This window comes from Eretmochelys imbricata, chromosome 11, assembly GCF_965152235.1.
Source record: "Eretmochelys imbricata isolate rEreImb1 chromosome 11, rEreImb1.hap1, whole genome shotgun sequence".
NCBI lineage: Eukaryota > Metazoa > Chordata > Testudines > Cheloniidae > Eretmochelys > Eretmochelys imbricata.
In genome coordinates, this window is record NC_135582.1 from 41,875,008 (window position 1) to 41,901,531 (window position 26,524).

Genomic DNA, 26,524 nt, shown 5'->3' on the forward strand with positions numbered 1-26,524 from the left:
GATGGGTTTTAACCACAAACTAGAAATGCATCAAGTTTATTTTTCTGCATGACTCTCCAGGGCATTAGGGATTCTAAAAGAATACGCTTTCTTTTCAGAATTCATTTGGGGGCTCTATTTTCTCATTGAAATTTCTATACCAGTAAAACAACATTCACTAAATAGAACAGAGGTTGGCACCACCATGTTGCGCGATGGACACCTGACAAAATTACTGTCCTTAGTGACGGACATTGGGGGCTGGGGTGGGATGTCATTCAGTCATTCAATTTTTTGAGAAATTGCCAAGGACCTCAAAATTTTTACCACAGACACTTGTGTCTGTATAATTTGGACATGTTGCTAACCCCTGCAATAGAACATATTGCCAGACTCTTGCTGCCCAGGCTGGATGCACAGCTAATGAGGATGGCATGATGAAGGCACTGGGTCCCTTTCTTCCACCCACTCTTGTGCACCTGAAGAATTCAGAGACGTGCACTCCCAGAACACAAGGCGCGGTAGAGTGAGAATGTTACAGTCAGTGCTAGAGTAATGCCAACAGACCCCGGTCGGCGGAGGGCAGGATCGAACCAGCGAACTCAGGAGCTTAGTACATGAGCCTCAACCGCATGAGCTAAAAGTCAACTGGCTGTTAGCTAAGGCTGTAGAGCACACTCATTTAACTCTCTCTGAGTGGTCTCCTTGCCATTAGACGGGACAGAACACCATGCTCTCTAGGCACCTCATAGAGGGTGTGCAAGGGGAACTTCTGTACACAATAGCACTTGAGCTCATCTCTGGAAGTGTGTGGTTTCAGACACATGCAAGGGAAATGCCTGAAAACTTAGAGAATTGTGTCTGAAGGACTTGGACGGTCCTGGTTCTGTTTTCTGCTGTAAGAGGCACAGGCTAGAGTTTGGGAAATTGATGACATTATAGCTGTTTAAGGAGGAAGGATTGTATAATTTCTTCTATTGCCATAGTTCCATTCCTAGATCCATTGCCTCAGATCTTGCACAAGTGACCTCAAACCTGATGATCGCACCAAATTTTTTAATCTTCTGTTTAAGAAAGGAATCAGAAACCATTAATAAGACTGGCATATAGGGTAACTTTTTTCAAAAGCATCAAAGTGACTTTAGGAGCCTATGGTCTTGGCCAAAATGGCCTAAGCTAAACTGGGAAAAGCCACTGGCAGTACAGAAGAGTGTCCACATAGGGAGTTACTGGGAATAGCTATTGCACTTTACATTCACACCTTAGCTTATGCCACACTAACTTCCCAGTGTAGACAAGCCCTTTCTCCCGGTTTCAAAAGTGACTGAGGCACTTTTGAAAATTTTACCATATATGCCAGTCTTATTAATGGTTTCTGATCCTGCATCCCTTCTTTATACAGGAGAGAAAGCATTTCGCAAGATCGTTGGGTTTAAGGCCACCTGAGAAAAATCTTAGCAGTAAAGTTATGACTGGATCGATGGAAATCTGACCAATCTTTAGGCTCCTAAGTGCCTGAAGTCACTTTCGAAAATGGAACATAAGCTCCTAAATCACTTAGTGCTTTTTGATAATTTTACCCACCTTGTCAATTGATGTGAGCTATGTATTTCCATGTTGCTCCTAACTCTTTAAGTGAAATAAGAGGAAAGAGGAGAGGCTAATGCAGAATCCTTGCCTACTCTATCTTTGGAAATAAACACATCTGCTCTCTCCCTGTTGGTTTGCAATTTACATGCTGCAGTGTGCATCTATCCAGAACCTTAGTTTTGCTCCTAATCCTACCATGCCTTCTCAAATAATCCCATTTGATACAGTCAAAAACTTCTCTGCACTTAAGAAGGGCCACATACTAGACTACCCTCGTGACAGGAACAAATGGATCACCTCCAGGAACCTCAGTGTTGTCAGTCATCCGTCACCCCTACAGAAAGCCAGTCTGGCCCATTTACCATCTGAAGTCACAGGTACCCTAGCCTACAAGCTAGGACATTTTACTTACAGTACGTTAAGGAAAATTGGGTCTGAAAGTGTCATGTTCCACTTCATCTTTGTCAAGTTTACAAACGTTTGATGTATTAGTTTCCCCAATATGGGAGCCATTTGCTATCTAATATACTAGAGAATAACACATATTTTCAGGTAGGGTATCTTGGGGTACTCTCAGAAAACACTGACTGAGCTAAATGCTTTTCCCCACTGGCATCTTTTAGATGATTTCTGATTTCTTCTGATTCAAATGGCTAAAAATGGTGATTTGAGCAGCTGGAAGCTTGGGCATTTATGCTTCATTATATATATTTTGTCAACTGGAACAAGGTTTTTTTTGTTTGTTTTGATATACAGATGGATATAGATGACTTCAAAAATACCTTACAAATATATTTTGTTGTAAATGTAAATATCACTCATTGTATCCCTAATAACCAAGATAGTCGGTTTCTCTTACAATTCTAAATTTATATGCCAATGATCTGGGGGCTTTATTTCCCCCTCATATATATTTTCATTAGGCCTAAGGAGGGCTCCTTCTATCTTTCCTGACTGACTCATGTTTAATTGGCCTCTAAGGTAGTATGCTGCTTGAGGGTTCTTTCAGAATCTGTTTCTCTGCTGTTTTGCCAAGTTTTTTTTTTATTTCATCTAATAATTTGTGCCTGTCGGCTTCCCCTTCCCTTTCACGGCCAAAGACAAAGCTGATAAGTTTGTCTTTCATTATATTTTTATAAACATCTCACCAACAGTGTCGTCTTTAGAATCTCCATTATCCAGCGAACATACCACCCTTTTTTTTTCCACAGACTAATACGAGAATATCTTCACATATCATGTAGTCACAAGATCTTCTGAACTTCACCATAAGCCCAGTCTGACAGAGTCATCATTACAGGTTCATGGGCTGACCAAACCATTTAATTTAGATAAGGGATGAAAGTTCTCTCCAGGAATTCACTACCTCTTGTAATATTCCCGTTCAGTATGAATAACCACCTGAGCATCTCTCAGAGTTATCTTATGGAGTGTTCAGTAGAGGATTTGAACCACTTTTTCCATAATTTTTTTGCTCTTGGCAAAAGCTTTTCTCTTTCATTGTCTCCCTACTGCCAATAGAGCAAGCTGCCCCATATTTATTATGATTACCACAAAATAAACCAGTTTTTCTTCCTTCAGTCTTTCAGGGAAGACTACAAAGCTAAAATTATTTCTTTTAAGACAATCACCATCATACAAGAGTCTTGTTGACATTATGCCAATTTGTGTTTTATTTCTGTCTTCATGATGTACTGTGTAATCACTGTACCGTACAATTGAGAGAGGCACTCCTCCCCTGATTCTACTCAGTTCTTGATCTAGTATTTGTCATCAGAATATAAACACATGTCTGCAATCTCTGCAGATATGCATTTAAGGTATTAGAAATAGCCTTATTAGCAGAAGTGCCTGACTGGTAGTTTTGTTTGCAGAAGCTGGGATTACTTGATCCAATATTTCTTTTTGTCATATTTCCGACACTAAATTTTAATGACCGCTGAAAGTCAGATATCTTTCTGCATGGATCACAATATTTGAAGAAATTAATATTTCACATTGTTGGAATAATGTGGGATATGAGCTTCCCCTGGGCCCGATTCTGATCTGCCACTGATGTTCCTTCTGATTTACAGTGTCTAAGCATTCGGACTCACCCGGCAGTGCCTCTGGGTGCCACAGCTGGGCCCTGATTGGGGCGTGGCCCAGCTGCAGCTACTCCCCCAATCAGCCCAGCTTCTAGCCCACAGCCCCACCCCTCTCCAAGGGCTGGCTTTTCAGCCCTTCAGGGCAGGAGGGGTGACCACCTCGCTACACCTCCCCATCAAAACCCTCTCTTCTGAGGGAAGGGGGGGGCCTCATGGCCTGGGCTCCCCGACGTTAGCCCTCCATGGTCGCCCCTCCAGGCTTACGCTTCTCTTCTCTGCGGCCTCCCAGGCTCAGGACATCTCCCAGACCTGGGTCTCCGCCCTCCGGAGGGCCCATTCTGCGGCCTCCAGCCACGCCCGTAGGTCAGGGTCCCCCTGGCCCTCTTCTTTCAGGGTCTGGGTCCCCGCTGTTCTCTGCTCCACCACGGCCTGGGTCCTCACGGCCTCTCATTCTCTCATGACCTGGGTCCCGACCTCTTGGCGGCCCCACTCAGTCTGGGTCTCCGCATTGGCGACCGGCTCCACGCTGGTCTGGATCCCGACCTCCTTTGGGTCACAGTCACTCATGGGCCTCCCGGAGTCCCTGCAGGTCATCTGCCCCCTTCCATTGGGACACTGACCCCGGGGCCCAGCCTGGGATGGCACCTGGGGTCTTCGCATAATAAACGCCAGCGTACCCGGCATCCATCGTCCCCTTTTTCTCCACCTTCTAGTCCCTGGGCAATAGTCCCGCTGTCCTCACTCTGCCCCTTGTATCAGGGGAAGACCGCCTATACCCACATTCTCCACCACTCTGTAAGCATTCGCAGACTCACCCGGTGGCGCCTCCTGCTGGTCATCCTTGGGAATTCGCTCACCAGGCTCCGGAGCTCCCTCTGCCGTCTAGTGATCTGCCCGTCACTGGCTCCCGTGTCCCGCCTGGACCCGGTGCCCTTTTGTCTGGGGTGCTGCCCCTCTGGCAGTAACCCCTCAGTCTCGGGGTCTCCCCACCCAGGGGAACCCCCACCCACTATCCCCACTTCACCTCAGTCTTGGCTACTGCCAGTCCTCACTTAGCCCCACTCCCTGGGCAGACTGCAGTGTATCAGCCACTCATCACACGTGAAGGGTTTTGGACCTGCTGCCTCTGCTTACCCATGGGCTGCCCCCTGCAACCCCAGTATCTATTTGGCCTTACTCTAGGCCTGCAGCCTGGGGGGTTTCCAGGCCAGAGCTCCCCAACCCCTCTGGCCTTCCCCCAGCCCTGCTCTACCTCAGGTACTCTCTCAAGCTCCCCAGCAGCCAGGCCCTTCTCCCTCTAAAGGCAGAGAAAGTGTAAGTACTCCTGGCTGCCCTGGCCTTCTTTAACAGGCCAGCTAGGGGCGTGGCCCAGCTGCGACTAATTCCCCAAACCGCCCAGCTTCTAGCCCACAGCCCCAGCCCTCTCAAAGGGCTGGCTTTTCAGCCCTTCAGGGCAGGAGCAAGTGACCACCCCGCTACACAGTGGCATCAGTCAGATCAGAAGCCTAAACTACCTTAATCTTGTGATGCTCCAGCATTCAAAATCCATTTTAAAAGAAACAAACATCTTGCCCAGATTACAACGAATTTTTGCACTATTGTAACAGTCTGTGTTGAGGGGATTCTACAATAAGTCAGTGTATTACTGTACAACATTCCTGCACACTTTAGGAATTAGAACTTGCACTGAAAGGCTTAAAACAGTACATGTTGCATCTTCTACTTCTGGTGAGGCAAAAGAGAAGAATGAGAGAGGAGGAAAGGAGAAAAGAAAGAGGAAGAGGAGAAGGGAAAAAAGGGAGCAGAAGGAAAAAATGAAATGCTAACAGGAGAAAAAAATGGGAACGGATAGTGACAGATCTGCTTTAGGGTCAGGTGAGGCTGAGCCTAATTCATTAGAAAACCAATCTCAAACATTAACACTGAAGTAAACGTTTTGCATGAAATCCTGCCCCCATTGAAATCAAAGGCAAAACTCACATTAGCTTCATTAGGGCTAGGATTCCACCCCTATTTTAAAAAAAAGTTACAGGACAAGCATTTAAGGCCTCCTTAAATGTATTTTCTTAAGCCTCCCCTCAAGCAGAGGGAAGAAGAGAAGAAAAGTCAGATGAAAGGAATGAAAGAAACCAGTTTCATGCAAAAGTGTGTTCATCACTACCTGGCTGAAGAGAATGGTGACTTGTTCAAGAAGCTGGTAAGAGACCGCCTCTAACTCAGTCTCCTCCTTGTAAGCAGTCTGGGATATCCACATCATCTTCGGTTTCTGCAACGTGTACAAAACTTCAGTTTTCTAAGAAATGGCAGTCTAGGGTGATAAATAATCTTTTGCACTTGTATAGCTGCTTCTATCGGAGATCCCAGACACGGGGGATGGAAGAAGCCAAAGTATTGGGGGAGGGGGAATGTGGGGTCCCCCCACAACTCCTTGGGCCCACAACTGTGCCTGAGAGATATACCACACACACACACACACACACACGCTGCGGGGGAGGGAGGAGTGGGGAAGCATCAAGACTGACATGCCACTTCCCCTGCTGCGCACCACAAGGACTTGGGAGAAAACTGAAAAAAGAAGCCAGCCAGAGACATCAGCTGGTAGGGGCAGAGGCAGCCAAAGCATATTACTGGTTCTTGGAGAACTTTCCCAAGTTTTGACTGTCTTTCTCTGGCCTGTGCTGATTGGCTGTTTGCTCCAACCCTGCTCCTCCCTCACAATCTCTTCACCACAGCATCACTTCACACCTGCCCTTCTAACAATCTTCTCCCCTTCCACCGTGTCCCCACTCCCTTCCTTTTTCTTTCCCTTTTAGCGTATCCCCTCCTACCTATACCCACCCGGAGAGACAACTGTGGAATTCACATGATGTTTGCTACCATCACATTATTCACTCTGCAGGTGTGTTCCACCCCGTGTCTGTCGTCTTCATTTAGATTGTAAGCTCTTTGGGGCAGGGACCTTTCTCTTTGATCTGTATTAGTACAGCACCTAGTACAACAGGGACCCAGTCCATGACTGGGGCTTCCAGGTGCTACGATAATACAAATAATAAAGTGCTTTCACAAATACTTGAGAAAACCTCACAACACACAAGCCTCACCCTCTGCAAAATAACACCCCCATTCCTAAGCCTGTTTGTAAAATAGCAGAAATTGACAGAAATTGTAACTCTCCCATAACTGTGTGAAAATCCACACAAACAAAAGGATAACTCATTAATTCATAGACTGTGCAGAGGAAACAGTAAAACTGACTGTGCATACATTGTCAAATGCATAATGTAAACAAACTGACAACAACAGAAATGTTTGTTCTCTCTGGTCTTTTTTTAGTTATAGTTATCTCAAGCGTATCTTATACGGATAGCTGGTTAAAAAAATTTCAGAGAGAAGTATGACTTCTTAAGTTGAAGGTGTCTCTGACACACTGAAACCTATGCACTTTTATAAAGAAAGGTATGAATGCACAGACAAGCTAACTCTGATTTTGCAATATTTTACATTGCATAAGTTCCATATGCAATTTGCAAGCTTTAACTAATAACTAATGTCTAAGCCTTTTCTTTTTTTAACTTGGTCAAAATCCTCAAGACCTATTTCCACGCTAGGGCGCCAGTCCTGTAATTTGCAGTCCACACTTTGCAGAATTGGAGGCGGAGTTTCAAAATTCAGCTTTTTCAGAGTTGTCTGAAAACTAGTGTCGTTCTTGAAAGAAAAATTATTAATTGCACAAAATAAAGCTCATTCCCCCTCATTATTCTTGCAGTAAAATAGTGCCCCATTACTATTGCCACGTAGTAAAATTGTGCATTTGCACTGAACTAAACCCATGAAAAACTGGTTTTATAAAAATACAGTGTATCTTGATTTTTATGAGAAAATGTAGTATAAGAGAATGGGAACTTTTCTTAATTGTGTATGGATTGGTTATATATTCCAATTATATATGCACTAAAGATACTTACATGGGAGTTTCATCAAGGTTTTCTGTATATGTGGAGAAGAATAAGCATGGTTTTCCTGCTATCAATCCATGCACCACAAGTTTTTTTTTTTACTTTTTAGCTTTTCAACATCCTTTTATACATCCCCCAACATTCTCCTTGGCCAGCCCTTGTAATTGCAATGTAACCGTATGGGAAAGAATAGTAACCAGAACCTACAAACAAGCAGGGGACACACTCTCTCTAACAAACTAAACACTTTCCTTCATATTTTTCACAAAGAAATTCACATTTGGAGCAAAGAAAGCATCATAAGATTCAGGCCAAGGGAATATTTTTCAGAAAGTGATGAGTGAGTGAAAATAGGGATTACAAAAATTGACCCCATTTTGTGAGTTTAACTGTAGCATCATTTTGTTAAGTTGGGGACTGGATGAAACCTCACTGAAGCTGGTGGGTGTAATAGCTGCCCTTCATTCCAGATAAATGTAAGAAGCAGTTTAGCACCTGTTGGATAGCTGAAACAGTGGGAGCTGCTCCCCAAAACCTAGGCCACATGCAAGGCCAGTCAGGACTCAGCAGCTGAGTTGTGTGGGTGAAGGGTTTCCACTGTGGGCTGAATGCAAACACAAAGGGCGGTGTATTGTTTTGGCAGAGGTGCATTGTGTACATGTGCAGAAGCAGACAGAGGAGGCAGCAGAAAGCCAAAGACAGCCAGAGAAGCTCTTGTAGCAGGATTTAGAGAAAAAGCTGAGAGAGGGAGGTTTTGGGTAGAGTGCCTGCTGGAAAAAGAGTCTTGGAATATTGAGCAAAGAAACTCCCTCCTGAGTCCTACTTCATGCAAGGAGACAGGATTTTGTACCTTCTCTGTAAATAAATAGGATTGCATCAAAGAAATACCTGACTTTATCATCCAGCTCTTCTTTTAACACAAACAATCCACAAATATTGGCTAACTACCTGAGTCTAAAAGAGTAACGTGCCTAACAAATGCCAAAATGAGCACACAACCCCTCCCTTATCTGACCTGTGAAATCCTGCCCCCTCTGAAGTCAATGAAAGAGGGTTGAGATTTCACCCTCAGATGCCTGTTGCACAGCATTGGTATCTTCCCATCACCTGCACACAGGTTGCCCCAGCTCCAGTGACAGTGATGAGCTGCTGCTGTTGGCCATTACCCAGGAAATCCTGGAGGAGCCTTTGTATTTTCTTCAGCCGAGATAAAGCAATTCCATTTCTCCGCCTTCAGTCTGAGGGCCTTCAAGGCTTCCTCCTGTCCTGTAAATAGTCTGTGCACTTGAGTTAGCATTGGTGGTGGTAGCACTGGCTTTCTCCAGCGTAGCATTTGAAAGGTGTTTGGGCCCCTGTGCAGCCCACCGTGCTGCACTGTTGTAGCTGGTGCCTGCAGCGAGTGGGAGCTGAGAACATTCATATGATGCAGTAGGACACAACTCTCCTTCCTTTTCAGGGTCAGCCAAAGAAGCAGGCACCCTGACTTCCACGCAATGCACAGTGGCTACACTAGCCTCCGGCATTTGGAGAAGGGGTGGCTGCAAGCATTTTGCAGAGAGTTGAAAGAGACACAGGGAGGATTGCTGGCTAGCAATACTTTACTGCAGTAACTACAGCTCTGATGCTGCTGTTCAAGCTCCTTGAAAAAGGATGGAGCACCTCCCTCACCCTGCTATCAGTGTCACCTGCTCCTAGGAACTGACAGCAGTAAATTGAGCTACCCGTGTCTGAGCATACAATGGCAGTTGAGTAACGGGACACCTGTCTCGAGCGGCACCCTAAGAAAGGCAGTTGCCTTAGGTTGCACTGCATTTTCTTTCATTATTATTACTACAAATGACACCTATGTTTGTGCAAGTCATGGAGAGACCTTATGAACAGTAATGGTGGTTACGGATGTGTTGGGTTTTTTTTACATTGACAAAGGCCTTGGTGTAGACACTCATACCAGCAAAAAAGTGCTTTTGTTGGCATAGCTTATTTTTTTCAGGCAATTGCTTTGAGCTATACCAGCAAAAGAACTCTTTTGCCAGCATAAACTGCAACTGTGTTAGGAGCGTTTGCTGGTATAGCTATATGAGTATAGCAAACCCTTTCTAGTGTAGACAAGGCCTCAGTGATTGTTGTCAGATCTTCACAGCCAAAAGGAAAACCAGAGTGTGGAGTAAAGGCGTTGTGTCTTACGAGGGGACAATTATATCAATTATAGAGCACTATTAAGTACTAAAAACCACATTCAGTTACATTTTCTGACACAAATGTTAGTGAGTGATAGTCTTGAAGCTTAGGAGAAAACCCAGGCAATGCATGAAGCAGTTATCATAAGTCTTGTACAACAAGGGATGTCTGACTAATTAGATCAGTACTGTCATCTTAAATCCAACAAAGAACCCCATGAAACTCAGGCTGGGACAGTCATTGTTCCCTTGCCTCCTGCTGTTAAGAAATAAGAGGGAAAATTGTAGAGAGTAGATAAGGATACACTGTTAGCTAGAAAGGCACTTCAATACCACAGGGTTGAGCACAGTATAAGAACCTAAATAGGATATAATAGACAGCTGTGAAAGAAATAATCTCTCCAAGAAATACTCATAGTTAGCTCTTATACAGCACTTTGTGTGTGTTCATAGATCTCAAAGCCATTTACAAAGGAAAGTATCATTTCCACTTTACAGGTGGGGAAACTGAGGCAGAGAGGCACAGAGATTTGTCTAAGGTCACACATACAGGGCAGATAAAAATCAATGATTTAAAAAAAACCTGGATTTTTTTTAATTTAAATCGGATTTTTTTGATAAAATGCTTTTTGAGGAAAAAACCTATCTAAAGATAGTTTTAATTGTTCCCTCTCAGGAGACAGCTGCCTGACATGGACGTCTAGCAATCATCCCTCCATAATGCCAACTATAATAAACTTCAGAGCTAAGGGTGAACCGTTCAAGAAATGTGTGTTTGCTGATGATGTTTTAAAGAAAGTCACACCAGTGAACTGGTGGAGTCACTTAAGCAGTTGGATTCAGAGACTGTTGAAGTGATAATCTCACTTTTAATAGCAGTAGCTTCTTCTGCCGGTGTAGAAAGTATAGTTTCTTCCTTTGGACTAATTCATTCCAAATTGAGAAATTGTTTGGGACTGAAAAAGCAGGAAAGCTTGTTTTTCTTTTCCAGATTATGAACAAACAGGAAAATAAAGGTGAAGACGAGTGAGTTGGCTGCAGAAGCCAATATTTTAAGTTTCTCATGTTGACCTGGCTGACATAGTCAATTTAATTTTTGGTGGGTTTTTTTTTTTAATATTTCATTTAACTATTTTAGTTAAAAACAATTTTAACAAAAACAAACCTAATTTTAAAAAACTTGAATGTTTAACTAAATTCAAAAATTCATATGCTTGTTTTGTTAAAATATTATGTTTGCTGCTGAAGAAAAAAAATCCAGAATACATAATGTTGTGTTTTAGTTAAATAAAACAATTTAAATGTCTGTCCGGTGATGTTCTCCTACTAATACAGCATGTCAAGAAAATCCTCCAAATATTAATGATTAACCTGTTGAATTGGAGATAGTTCGCCTCCCAGTGACTTCATAAATATCTGCTTCAATTACCTTTGGTAAATGAAATAACCGAACAATCATTCATTTTCTGATATAGCTGTAAAACTAATCTGAAAAGTTTTCAAAATAAATCACTTTAAATATGTATAGTGTGTATTTCTAAAAATTAAACCTACATCTTTCTCTGAGTTGTGAAGAATAAGTATTAAGGTTATAACAACCAACAAGAATGCATTTTTATGTAGAAATCCATGATTATATCAAGTCTTCCTGACTAGTTATTTAAATTTTTATTTCAATAATGAAATAAATCAATTTGATTTAAATCAAATCCACCCTGCACAGAAATTCAAGGGCACAGTCCATAGTAGAATTCACATGTCCTGACTCCCAGTGCTCTGTCCAAGCCACTGGTCCAAGATGGTTTGTGTCCTCCACAGTTCCTTTATAATGTATAAAAAGTCCTCACCCCACACAGCTTACAAACAAGGGTGGGAGAAAGAAAGCCTTATTATTGGTCAAGAGGCTCAAAGATTGGGGAGACACCAATGTGTTTAAATGCAGAGGTCAAGATGCCAGAGCGGAGAGATTGATTGAGGATGATGCAGAAAACTAGGGATGGGATTAGGGAAGGGAGATCACAGTTAAACATCATTACCTTAACTCTAAAATCAGAATGTTTATTTTTTATACCTATAGTTAACATTGATTTCTATTTTATACAGCTCTATATAAACAGTAATAAATGAAATGAAAGGGGGAAAAATTGAATAAAATAAAATCAAACCATTATTACCCTACTTTATTTTAAATACTTTTCATAGTCATTCATTCCTTTGAAAGCTCTAATACTTCAAGGATGGCTAAAAACAAACATGTACCGTGTATTTACTGGCTCTCAAGGATGAGTAAATACATAATTGAGTATTCTGAAAGAATAAAATTAGCATTAGTTCTCTGACTGAAAATGGGGCCATTTCAATCCCTTTGGTAAATAGTTAAGTAATCTTTTAAAAAGAAAGGTAGCAGCAAGACCAAAATGACTCTGCACAAATATGTAGTCATACAATTTCAAAAGGCGTATTATTTACAGAAAGGCCTTGAATGGCTCCTTTAGAGCTAATCCTAGCTATTAATTATGTATTTAGGACATGTTACCTACAGTAAAAATTCTTATAAAAATATATGGAAAAATGTACTATGCAACATGGTAGTTAATTATTAAACCACAATGTCTCTGGCATTTCATTGTTATTTTAAAGTATCAAAAGCAGTTGGACTGTATCACTTGCCATATTTTTTTCACTGGGTAGAAACCAAAAACATATTAATGCATCTTATGGAAGAATCTACTTAATATCAAAGCATAACTGATAACTATCTGCACAATGACATATGAACCTTCAAACCAGCTTAGCCATTTTAGAGGATAAAAAGTGGACAGGAAATCCCCCCAGCTGACTGGAGAACAGGCTACTAACTCCAGCACATTGGAGTGGCAGACTGATAATTTCAGGTCTCAAACAGAGGGGCAAGGCTAAACATCAGAATACAAAGCATCCAGCATAAGTAGACAAGTGGACTGTTCAAGAAATGGAGATACCACATTGTGGCATGTGGGATAGAAGTGATACTGCTGGTTGGAGCGTATACTACACAGTCAGAGAATGAATCATGTCCATGAGGCTGTTGTTAATAACATTCTAATTGAATAGAACTAGTCACCTTTAGGAAAGCAACTGAGTCGGGAAATAAGGAGCAATTTAACACCTTCCCCTCTCCAAAAAACAACCCACTTTAATTAAAAACTGAAAGCACTGGTTCATTCTATACCATGTGTGACTGCTACTTCCTATATGGGATATTAAGGCAACAACATGTAAATAGCATGAAAGATGGAGATACTCTTGGGAAACATTGTGTAGGTGAAAACTATTTTGAAGTATAATGCTTTAGAAAAACCTGAGAATGATTTGGTAAAGACCAACCTTTTGGAAAGACAGAAAATATCATGAAAGTTATAAGTTCAAGGCATTTTATATGGGACAGGATAAGCAGAAATCAGGAGGTTGATGTGAAAGGATCTCTCTATGGGTGACCACTTGCCTTGTGTCGTGAGGTTGTTTAGATGCATGCCCCACCCTATGAGCTATGCGGCAGTGTGTGGTGAGAAGCAACAATTGGGGTGGGGGTGGGGGAGGGGTTGCGAGAAGAAGTCCCTTTGTAAACGTTGGCTGGGTCTTTCCACCAGTCTAAGGAGTTTTTGATCCTGCGATGTAGTGACAGGGGTTTGTCTAGTCGGTCCCAGTTTGGTCTGTATGCTGAGCTGAACCACATCTGGAGGCATTGCATGTGAAGCCTGGCATGAGGTATTACCGTTGTGCCCATTGCCATATGCCACAAGAGTTTGAAGCAGCATCTGGTTGATATTTGCAGACTGCTTGAACAATCTCTGAGTGTGGCTAGGGAGAGGAATCTGTGTTGAGGTAGGAGAGCTCTGGCCTGTAACGAGTCAAGATCGGTGCTTATGAATTCCAGGTGTTGCACTGGAACAAGGGTTGATTTCTGGGCATTGATCAGTAGGACCAGTTCTATGAACAAGTGCATTGCAGATTTGGTGACTTGGCAAGCCTCTTGGAGAGACTGGGCTCCAAAGATGCTATAGTCGAGATAAGGAAAAATCATGATCCCCTGGGAGCATAAGCGTGCGCTCACTACTGAAAGTACCTTGGAAAATACTCTCAGGGCTGATGATTACCCAAAGGGGACTACCCTATCCTGGTAGTGGTCTTGTCACAGAGTGAATCTGAGGAATCGTCTAAGTCGGTAGGATTGAGATATGAAAGTAGGCATCCTGAAGAACAAGGGCCGAAAACCAGTCTTCCTGTTCCAACACTGGAATGATCGTTGCTAGAGTGACCATCTTTGATTTTTGAGCTTTGACAAACTTGTTGAGGTCAAGTATGGGTCTCCAACCCTCCTTCCCCTTGGGTATTAGGAAATAGCAAGAATAGAACCCTTTGTCTCGTAGATGTTGAGGTACTGGTTCTATAGCTCCTAACTGGAGGAGACAATCTACCTTTTATCACAGTAAACTCTTGCAAGAAGAGTCCCAGAGAAGGGACAGGAAAGGGTGCTGTGGAGGGGGCAGGGAGGTAAAATGGATCAAGTACCCATTGCAAATGATCTCTAAGACCTATTAGTCCGATGTTATGTGCTCCCAAGTGCTGCAGAACACTACCAGCTGGTAGCCAAATGGGTGAATAGCAGTGGTCAGCTGTAGTGGTTGTGGGGAGTGGTCTATGGACACCTTGACCAACACATCAAAATTGGTACTTGGATGTGGACAGCTGAGACAAGGAAGATTGCGGGCCAGAAGGTTGATACTTCAAAAATCTGTTTTTCCTTTCTGTGTGGCTCGTAGTAATGCTGAGCCGGGTACTGGGAGGTGCGTGGTTTGTGCTGGGGCTGTGGACTAAGTTTTCTCTCTTGTCCTGGCAGATAGATGCCCAGTGAATGCAGAGCAGCCCTAGAATCCTTCAGGGTGTGAAGAGAGGCAACAATCTTCTCCGCAAAGAGCTTAGTGCCTTCAAAGGAAAGGTCTTCAATGATCGACTACCTCCTTCAATGGTTGACTACCTGACATATGGAGCCATGACATACGTTGCATCACCACAGCCATGGAGATGACCGTTGTCGGCTGCATCACTGGCAGACTGTAGTGTCGTCTTGGCCACTCACTGTCCCTCTTGGATGATGGCCTTAAATTGGTTGTGGTGCTACTCAGGCAACTGCTCAATAAAACCATTCAGTTTTTAATAGTTTATGTAGTCATATTTCACTATCAGAACTTGGTAATTGGGAATTCAAAACAGAAGCGTGGCTGAGGAGGATGCCTTCCTCCTGAAACAGTCCAAACACTTGAGGTCCACTCCCTATGATAGGGACTGGACCTCAACTGGTGTTGACAGCTGCGGGAATTAACCACATCCATCACAATGGAGTTCGGTGGAGGGTTAGAGAAGAGGAATTCAGTCTCCCTCACTAGGACATAATATTTTTTGTCTGCCCGCTTGCAGGTAGGTGCCACCAATGCTGGGGTCTGCCAAATGATTTTTGCAGGGGCCAGACTGGCCTTATTAATGGGTAGCAAGATTTTTGATGATGCGGATGCAGAGTATGTCAAGGAGATGATGGTGGGTGTCTTTGACTTCTTCTACTGGTATTTGGAGAGTGTCTGACACTCTCTACGCTAGATCCTGGAAGAGGCGAAAGTAATCAACCAGAGATTGGTGGGGGGAGGCATGATGACCTCATCCATGGAGAAGGAGAAGAATATGGTCCTTGGGTTCACCTCTTTCTCAGCACCGCCCTCAGTACGGGGGTCCTGGTGCTGAGAAGAGGAACTCCGGTATGTCGGATACATGGAGGTCCCTCAAGTGCTGGAATTCAGACAGTACCAACCAACATGGTTCCACTGGTTGTACCGGGAGGGATGGAGGTCTTGCCTGTACCAGTCATTCTAGTGCCGAATGAGGTGTTGATGGCAATACCGATAGAGAATTGCATACTGGAAATGCTTTCTTAGTGGAGTGCTTACTCTTGTCCTGGTCCCTCGGTGCCATTGACTTGGTGCCCGTGCCCATCAGGTCCATAGTCTTGTCAATGGTATCTGCCTCTGTAGATTTCCGTGAGCCGTGGGTACCAGGGTGGGATTGTCTCAGTGCTGATGGTACCAAGGATACCAAGCTTGCCAGAGATCATTTGCAGTCATCCCACGGCACTCTCTGTGGGAACTTCCGGCTCTTTTTTTTCGACGATTTATTAGGAGTCAGCAGCTTGTTTCTTTGACACATAGCCTTTAGATGTTGAGGGCTGCAGGGGAGACTCACAGCACAGATCCAGAGAGGGTCGGAGAGCTGCCTCAATGATGACCTGTCTGAGCTGTCTATCCTTATGCAACCTGGGCTTGAGGTGCTGACAGAGATCACACCTTTGTTGAATGTGGTCTTCCCTGAGTCAGCGTAGGCACTGGGAGTGCTTGTCTGCGACGGGGATCGCCTCTTGGCAAGAAAGGCACTTCTGAAGCCCAGTGAACTGGGCATACCCCATTAGGGAAAGGAAATGCAGGTAAAAGAGTCTTTTATTTAATTTTATTTATTTATTTATGAGAGAAAAACAAAAAAGTAGTATAAAAGTGACTATAACTAACTAAGTACTAAGAGGCTAACTAACTATAGAAGTGCAAAATCGAAAGCAATGGTAATAACAGACTACAAATAGCTCCGTTTCTAGCCAGGGACACTTGAAAAGGAACTGATGGGGGGTTAGCCCGCCCATGCTGACTAGCCTTGGGTGCAGGCCTAACGGACACGGCTACCGAAGTTCTCTGATCAGCAGCACAGGGACGCAAGCACACCTACAGAGGAGCACCCACAGGGACACTACTCAAAGAATAATTTGCTAATACGGACTCTTCTAAATGCCCTGAGCAAAAGACTGATAGCTGTTGCTCAGATGAGCTCTCTCTAGCTGCTTTCCCAGAGGAAAGTCTGAACCTTCATTCCCCACATCAGAGATCCTCCATATGAGTCTTACGTTGATTACTTCATTATCTTTGTGATCACGTTTCCGCTCTGCTAGGCAAGCAGCTAACAGGAATGGCTAGAACCTGTTTTTCTCTGAGATTGTCACAAGAAGCCTGTAATCTGACAGGATTCCACGCGTCATTAGTACATTCAGGAATACCAAGGTCCAAGCACATGGACATACAGATCTTGTACTTATTGAACATAAGCACCCTGGGTGTTGAAGCTCAGTCACATAAGTCTCTTTCATCTCTTAAGTATAGACCTGCTCTCCAGTCCAGCCAGTTTTAAGGGCAGTCTCAGAGAACCTTACTAATTAGAGACTATTCTGAACTGCAGCCCAGATACGAAATCCAGGTCATCTTTATACTCCTGTGACAATGGAAGAATCTTGTGTCTCCATCCTCCACTGGGAACTCAGTTGAGGAAGCATAATACGATAATATACTATGGTAAGTACCAACACATTAACAACAAAAAGAAGTCCTGGTAAGCAGGACCAAACAACTATCCATTTCACTCTTCAATAACATTTTCAGCAACCTGTGGTGACCTGAGACAAGAGCATCGGAGATGGGCAGCCTCAGGCCGACTTTCTATAGAGTCCAAAACAATTGCCCACCAGGGGCAAATGATGACTCAGGCTAACTAGGGCCTGCAACACTCAGCTTGATAAGGACTGTGCCTCAGACCTCAAAGTGATGTTATTTATTCAATAAACAGTCCAACTGAAGAACAGATGCACTGCAAGTTTGTGCAGGTAGGGTAGGCCTACTGCCATACCCTTTGGGAGAATACTGTAGTGATGCCAGTTGAAGAGGCAAAACAAAAATAATCTTGCCATTTCCCAATATTTGGGAAACTACTTTAAAGTACAGCAGAATTCAGATGAGTACTAGTTAAGTATAGATGGCAATATGAATCTAAAGATGATTGATTCTGGGATGATAGAGAAAACAAAAAAAAGCTTGCATATCTGGAACAACAACGACACCCAATCTGCTGCAGAGGAAGAAAAGCCACTTTTGAGTAGAAGGAAGGTTTTGTGCACCTTTTCCTGTTGCCTTCCTATCGCTCAGCAGGCATGACAACATCATAATGCTTCCCTGCTCCTGCATCCTATACTATTCCCAGCAACACATATTGAAGGACAAAGGGTTTTTACCTCCATTCTGTGGTAATAGGCAAGTGGGCCCACTTTCGCAGAATTTTGACATGTTGTGAATGCAAGTGTCCAGGACTTATACACTACAGGACTTATGGTCTCTCTGTGGTCAGGTGCCAAGACATCAAAAATACTCCAAGTCACTCAGACACTGACTATGGTGCTGAGGCTGACAGGGCTCAGAGCCATCTGTGTGGAGCCTCAAAATGTTGATGCATCGAACATCAAAATACCAACGTTTTCACCTATAAGATGTCAAGTTTCCAGATGCCAAAACTCTCCACAAGATACAAATGTCTCCAGGCTGAAATGGATTCTAGGATACAGATCCCCACCGTCTGATAGAAGCCTAATATAGCATCGGAGTCTGGAGATCCAGTCTTCAGTGGACACACTTTCTACCAGGAACCCAAATAATTAGACCTGGTCAGAAAACAGGGATTCTTCTCTCCAGAAAATTTTAACTTCCTGGCTAAATGTTTTGGCCAAACCCCAAAATATTTGGATTCAAACTCAAGCTGCAGAGCTTCTTGGGAGTTGTAGTACTAGTGCCTTATGCTCCCATTCTTCTCTGTGGTCCTACCTCTCTGACCAAACCACATTTCCTATGAGGCACCAATTTCTCCACTCTTGGTGAGTAGAGGGGGTGCACCATAGGAGTCCCTGGCCATGGGGCATCATGGGAGTCTTGCCAGAGAGCGCTGTCCATGGAGGAGAATGGGAGCGCTCTTTTGAATCAAAATATTTTAATTGTTGGTCAACATATTTCAGTTTTTCAATGAAATATTGACATTTTCACTGAAAATTTATTTAGATAAAAATTCTTGTTTAGTTGAAAACCCAATGTCCATCAAAAAACAGTTTTGATGGAAAATTTTAATCCAGCTCTGCAAATAATGATACATGAATACAGTCTCCCAATGGGTTTCTGCTGGGAGCTCAAGTTATATCCAGGAAATCTTTGGCTACGGTGATGACACCTCAAGTGGACCTGCAGAGGAAACAGAAGAGAACATAAAAAAGTAAGTGTAGAAAAAAGCCAGGTTACCAGGCTCAGTGAACTAGAACACTGGCTAGAAATCAGAAAGTAAAACCCCAACCCCTTTAGCTGCTAAGGCAGATAGAACCAAAGCTACAAAAGTCAGCGTCTGTGGGAAACGCCTGTGCTGACTGCAGTCTGAAAAAAAAGTACCTAGAATTTTCTTGGGATTTAATAGTGCATACTCCAAAAGGCAGAACCCCTCACACAGGGCTACGGATGTGTCAGAGCCAAAAACCTTACAACCTAGGGGAGATTCCTGCATGATTTGCAGCGGAGACACCCAAGAATGAGAATCCTGCACAGATGGCATCTTTAAAGAATATAAATTACAGCCTCAGAGAAAAGAGCTTGGCTGCGCATAGCTCTTTACTGTACTGCTCATAAGAAGTTTTCATTTTACATTACGTGAAGCACAGCAGGAATTAGTCACTGAACAGCCATTGAGATGTCTTCTGATTCACAATCCTCCTTTCATCTGCCAGAAAGATGTTCTACCGCCATTCTGAGTGCACAATGAATTGATCCCTCTTCAGATTTGGGTGATCAGGAAGCATTAACAATGTTAAAAGCAAAATTACAGTGCAAACTGTGACATCATTAATATCAATACTGTTTGGTAGGAAAAGTTCCTCCCTCCCCACACCCACTCATAAAAATGAGCTTTTGAAAATTCTGGTATCATGCACTTTGACTGGCTGTCATACAAAAGTACTGAAGAACCTTCTAGAAAGATTTACTATGCCCTGCATCACCACTGATCATACTGCGTTGGGTTCAATGTACTTCTTTTTTGAGAGCACAGCACGGACACATGAATAGTTCCTCAAAGATGTTTGTTCTAATTATAGACTAGAAAGTCACATTCTAATGTGCAGTTCTGCTCTGAAAAATGGTTATGTAAATATGGCACCTTCTTACTGAGATCTGTTCCATGTGTGCAATAAGTCATACCCGTTCAATAATTAAAATATATTTTTGTTACAAAGCAAATACAGCTATAGGAGAGAACTGGATTCTGTTCTGACTCAAGCATCAACAGATTAATATTAATTAAGCCCCAACTGCAGAATCTTTATTGCTGTTGAAGTGCAAGGTAGAAAGAATCCAGAATGACCTGTAGATTCCAGGTTAATTTTACAAGCCAACTAAACTTTTTTACTTGTAAACTAAAACAGATTTGATGTGCAAGGCACAGACAAAGGAACCAAAATGTCATTTTTAAGAACACTTTACAGCATTGAGCTGCAATTCATTCATCTGAGAAAACAGAGACTGTCCCCTGAACTCCCTTAAGGGCAACTCAATTAAACACTTGGGCTGTTCCTGTCACTCACAGCACTTTGGCTTTTGCCCAACTTTACTCCACCAACGCTGCCTTAAAAAGTCACAAATGACCTATTCCTGGCCAAATCAAAGGATTCTTCATGGTCATCCTCTGATTTTTCTGCTACATTTGACACCACCATTCTCTCTCTCGTGCTGAACCCCATCCCCTCTGTTGGATTCCTGGACTCAATACTCTATTACCTTCTCCACTGCCTTTTTCGGTGTCTCTACCACTTAACATCTCCCACTCTCTGTGTGTCTCACTGATCTATCCATCTTTTCTCCTTCTACACTCTCCCCTGGGGGCCCACTCTCACTTCTATGAATCTTTAAGATCAGTATCCCAAATCTATCTTGGCACCCCAACCTCTCCCCAGTCTAGTCATGCACTGCTGATTGAGACATCTTCCTGCATGTCCTGCCACCAACTCTCACAACATAGTTAAAAAACTGCTCTTTCCTATGAGCCCTCCACCTCTTTGGTGTAGCTGAAAACACCATTCTCTCGGTTACCCAGAACTCATAAGCTCAGTATTCTACTGCAACCCCTCTCCCCCCTTCATCAAGGCCATTGTCACATCTTCTTTCCATTGCTGACCATTCCCTTGCCCAACAGGAATTTCAAGGGTCAACTATATCAGAGCAAGGTCAGCAAAAAAATACAACTATTTTCATTATGAAGTTTGTTGAAAAAAAAAACCTGCAGCTATTAAACATGTGTTATCACACCCTGTTATGTAGCACATATCACATCTTGTTACGTAGCACAAAGGAATGCAGTAAACGCCAAGTCAAAAGAAAAAAATAGTGTTTTATTAACTACCACACTGTTATAATACACTTTAAACGTACAATAAGGTAGCCTTTAAATTTGAGGTGGTTTTAAGGATAATGAACAGATTTCCACATGTTTGTAAATAGGTGAACTGCTGTAATTATTGTTGTACATTTTTGGAAAATGGTATAGAACTTACAGACTGGCTATGTAACTTTATTTTGTACATTTTTTCTATAATTGAAAATATAAACAGTAATTAAAAATAAAAAGAAAATTCAGCATAATAAAAAACATATATGTTTATCAGTTAAATGTACTGGATACATACAATTTAAGGGAAGAAGCGAAAAAGGAAAGATGGTTGATATTTAAATGCAGATTGACTAACCAAAAGCTAAACAACAAATTAAAAAAAAAAAAACAAACCTTGTAAAACCCCTACTTCACTATGACTAATATCCATATGGTTGGGAGTATTGTCACTATGGAAGTGATTTTCTGTTATATTTGCATATGTTATATTTTTACTGGTAAATTACATGATGGCTTTCAAGGCCCTGGCAGACAGATGTTTTTGGAAACAAGATTTGATAAAAATCACTGCTGAGACGCAACACACCTAATTTTTGGTCCTCCAGTGTTCAAGAAAAGGGATATATTTCACTATAACATTTGCCTTACCACCCAAATGCCTCAACCTATACATTTTTTTAAACATTTTAAACTTTTTTTAACATTGGTTATATTGCCGAACTTGGTTATTGAAAGAATATTAACAAGACATCATTTTGGCAAATTAAATCTTAAACATGGCTTTTCAACAGGATTTAAAAGGTGAGTATCCCTAGAGTTCCATGTTAAAATGTAGTTTTCAAAATCTTACAAGAGTAATGCTTAAAATATTGTACATAGTTAACCTAATTAAAATAATTAGCTTCAAAATGACAAGCTGATGAGCTAAGTAAAGCCTACACTATGTAACATTTGCTTGGAAACTTGATTTGTCAGTTATGCATAATAAAAATTCCAGTCATCAAGAAAATTACAAAATTTCTTTTATCATAACATGATTTCTTTTCACCCATCAACTTCTTTTTATCTTACAATAGATAAATACCAACATGTTCTCATTTTTACACTAAACCACACAGGATTGATGCATTTGGTTAGACTACCATTCCCATCATTAAATTCATTTTTTAATATAACTTGGTAAAATTTCATCTCTTCTAGATTCCAAAAGTACCTACAAAACCCATGCAATTTTACCATTTTAATATACTATGGAATATCATACAAAGTAAGGCATTTCAGTGTCATGTATAACCAAGTTACTGTCAATCCAAAAATTTTTGCACATCAATAAAAAGATATCTAAGAACTTAGGAACAATATTTTTCTCACTACTGTATAAAAATAACCACAATTAATAGGTATCTTGTGTAATATTTACTCCATTGTCTCATTTCCAGAAACTGTGACAAGCTGTAAAGGTATTTCAGTGTTGGTGAGAATATCTTGATTGCTGGTGCCAGATGTATTAACAGTCCCTATTCCTGAAACAGAACCTTGTTGAATATTTGCAAGGATAAGTGTTGTTCCTCCTGCAGTAATCAAAGTATCATCAGGTGTTGCTTCTACTGATGCCAACACTGTACTGCTAGAGTGAATACCTTTTTTATTCTGATGTGTTTTAATATGTTTGGCAAGGTGGTCACTCCTCATAAAACGTTTTGAACATTCCGGACAGACAAACTTCTTCTCTCCTGTCACACAAGATAATAAAGAGAAATTATCTTCATGTACAATAAACCATATAGCCATAAATCATGTTGATGAGAAAGGCACTGGCGGGACACTGTCAACTTCACATCCTTTTAAAAAGAAAGGTTCTCTCTCTCACTCACACACACACACCCGTATCCCCCACACACTTTAAAAAGATTTTTAAAGCGTTTTCTGTTCCTTTGGTGAGGTTACAAAGGGTCTTTTTTGGCATCAACCAACATGCTTGGACCCATTTGCTCCCTCTTCAGTTTCATTGCTACTATAACCTCTTGCCAGGTACGGAGAACAGAGTGCAGATGCATTCCCCCAGAGCGGGGCTTGAGGCTGATGCACATGACTAGTAGGTACATTAATTATACAAAAAAACACTGTCAAAAGCATAAAATATGCTATTTAAAAATTTTATTTTTTTAAATTGCTTTCAGTTATCGTAATCCATGGGTTACTTGTAACAATAGTATGTGCAAAATTTTCAAATGGTACTGTGATTTTCACATTCACAGTGTCCCTTTAAGTTCTAAGAGTTCTGAAGCCCTTATCAGTTCATGATGTACTAGATATTGTAGAAAACAAGTTATTTTTAATAGAAACAGATTTCAAAATTAAATATTTGGTAATTAATAGGGGGAGGGGGACATCTAATTATTATTACAAAATAAACAGATCACATAGCAACTTTGCTCTCAGATACACTAGCACAACTTTCATGAAGTCAGTGGAAGAGTAATCAGTGGCAAAAATTTGGCCGATTTTAAGAGATTTTTATCCTTTACATTCCTCCAATCAAATCTGCCAAAATCAAATATTGATAACCTGTATGTGTTCTTCTGTGTCGCTGTAACTCATCACTGCGAGTGAACCTTTTACCACAGAACATCCAAGTACAAACAAATGGGCGCTCTCCAGAATGCCAGCGGAGATGAGCTCTCAAATGTGAAGTCTTCCCATAAACTTTCCCACACCCTGGGATGTGACAGATGTGTTGTTTCTTTTTTCCCAAATTAGAGCCTCTGTTTAAAAAAAAAAAAAAAGACTAAAATTATTCAGCAAATCTAAGTTATTTCTCCTGAACAATGTATATTTTGTATGATTTAGAAAAATGTATCCAAATAGTTCTGTATGTTAATCTGAATGGATTTTCAGAGTAACTCCACATATAATGAAAGCCCTGTGAACTCCACAGGAAGCTGGACCTAAATTCTGTAGCACAGTTCCTGGATTCTGCAGCACTTTGATGCAGTAGACTGGAAATTCAGCAGCAACTTCATTGAAATGACAAAGTGCAGGCTTTTAAAGAAACATGAAATTGAAAAATACAATCATTACAGTAGTCCAATATCAAAATAGATAGCAGAAAGTCCATTTAATTTATAATCTCCATATTTTCAGGATTTTAATATTGCAAAGACTTGTGTATTTGCAAAGAACAACTACACTGCTGAAGTTGTGAAAGGCGAAGCTGGAGATTTTGGCAGCTAGGAAGGGGACAAATAGGGCTTTTGGCACCTTGGGGAGGCACAGAACGCTATTTCAGATTGTAAAATAAAGAAATTAGCTGAATGTTTCGCTAAAATGAGCAGAAGTGAAATAGTTAATGATTTTGACATTTATATTGTCAGACTTAAAGCCAGATGAGATGAATGGATCAATCTATCTATACCTAAGTTATCATTTCCAGCTGTCCGCTGACTCAGGAGGAAAAAAAACTGAAATGTTTTATACTTTGTTAGTGTTTTCAAGATTTCCTCACAAAAATGAAGGCGGAATTGCCCCTCCCACCCATCCCCGTTTTTTTAAATGAAAGCTTCAATTCCAGAGAACAATTCTGTAGAAGTGGTTTGACTCCACAAAAAACCGAATAGCCGTAAAACTACGGAATACACAGGGCTCAGAATATAATGCACTGTAGCAATTCAGTCGAAGAGGAAGTGGCATAACTATGTTCCTGAATCAATTCCATAGTCATATGGGCCTATCTGGTTCCCAGTCATATGTCTGCTCCCATCCATCAAATCTCTCTTGCTCTAACCCTTACAGCATCATACAAAGTTCAGTTATCTGCCTTGTACTTTTTTTCTTCCTTGTCCCTCTTAGATCAACTTACTTATTACTTTTATGCTTATGATACCCAGTTGCACATATCTTTTGACAGAACTGACTCTTCCATCTCCACCAGTCTTGACCAAGAACACTTTTCACTTGGGATATTTAACTGAAAAATGAAGATGAAGTGAGATGTACTTTTTCTGGCCGACAGGAACATCTCAAACATTTCTCTCTTCTACTTCAAATCTCAACTGAGTCCTTCCATTTGCCCCTAACTTTAGTTTTAACTTTGGCTGCTAGGATAAGTCTACACAGCAAAAAAGACTGGCAGCAGCAAGTCTCAGGGTGCGGGTCACCTACTTGGGTTCACAATGAGGGGCTAAAAACATCAGGGTAGATGTTCAAGTTTGGGCTGGAGTCCAGGCTCAGACTCCACTGCCTCCTGTGCAGTCTGAGCCGGAACATCTACACTACTATTTTTAGCCCTGCAGCGTGAAGTCCCACGAGCCCAAGACAGTTAACCCAGGCTCTGAGACTTGCTGCCATGGGGTGATGGTGCTCTGTAGATATATCCTTAGCTCACCACCTTCTCCTGCATCTCTGCTGGTTAAGATTTTTTTAAAAGAGTCTAAAGTTAGGCTTCTAAACCCTATTAAGTCACCCAAATAAACAGACTAATTTAAATAGTGCCGAGTACTCAGCTGATTCCAAAGGGATTTAGAAACCTAACTTTAGGAAAAAAAACATTTTAATTGCTGAGATCCTGAAGATGGCTGGGAACCACAGTCGCTCATAGTGTAAGTAACTTATGCTGCCTGCAACAATTCCATATTGACTCACCCATCAGCTGAGAGTAGCCTGACTCCAAGAAAGAGACCTAATTTATTCCTCATCATCTTTTAATGTGACCATGCTCTCCCAATCCTCAACTCAATGGATTCTGTCTTCATTTCAGAATGCAGTTCAAGACCATCTTTGTTTTGAAAACCACTTATTCTGTACTTGTTCCAGTCTCTCTTTTCTCCCCTAAGTGCTGGTTCGCTGAGTGTCTAGCACTTGCCTTTTGTATATATTCCTCCTCCTTCTCCTCTCCCCACCCAAATATAGTCATGGCAGGTGGAAGTATTCTCCGAAAGCTCTTGCCATCTCTGATCATTATCCTTATTTCATATAATCAGAAAACATGTTCATCCCTTGCTTATGCCTTCCACACTACTTACTGATTTATAATCCAATAGTTTGATATGTTCTGTATACTTTATCTTTACACCACTGTTCAGCAACATATGCCATATTCCATCTCCCTATCTTGTAATTAACACTAAAACATTTTGGGAGAGTGTCTGTGTAAGACATACAAAATTACATCCAAAAAGATTTCATTAGAAGAATTGTTAGGTTGTTAAGAGAGTTAAGGTTGCAAAGTCAAACACTCAGAAGTATCTGAGGAAGGATGGTCCAGTGGTTAGAGCACTAGCCTGGACTGTGGAAAACATGGGTTCAGTTCCTGCTCTGCCAAACATCGTGTGTGACCCATGGTAAGTCACATAGGCCCAGAGCCTCACAGGTATTTAGGCATATAACTCCTATTTGATTTCAATGAAATTGATTTGAAATCAAATAG

At 41.6% G+C, this 26,524-nt stretch overlaps 1 protein-coding gene across 1 annotated transcript in view; it reads right to left on the bottom strand.

The window, feature by feature from the left end:
* Positions 1 to 21,079: 21,079 nt before the first annotated feature.
* SP3 (Sp3 transcription factor) overlaps positions 21,080 to 26,524 on the bottom strand; it is a 35,322-nt gene continuing 29,877 nt past the window's right edge. The window contains exons 6-7 of the mRNA XM_077830234.1: positions 23,668 to 23,864; positions 21,080 to 22,832 (exon numbers count right to left, since the gene is read on the bottom strand). Coding sequence (XP_077686360.1) covers positions 22,516 to 22,832; positions 23,668 to 23,864 — 514 coding nt within the window. The 3' untranslated portion in view covers positions 21,080 to 22,515. The remainder of the gene's footprint in view (positions 22,833 to 23,667; positions 23,865 to 26,524) is intronic.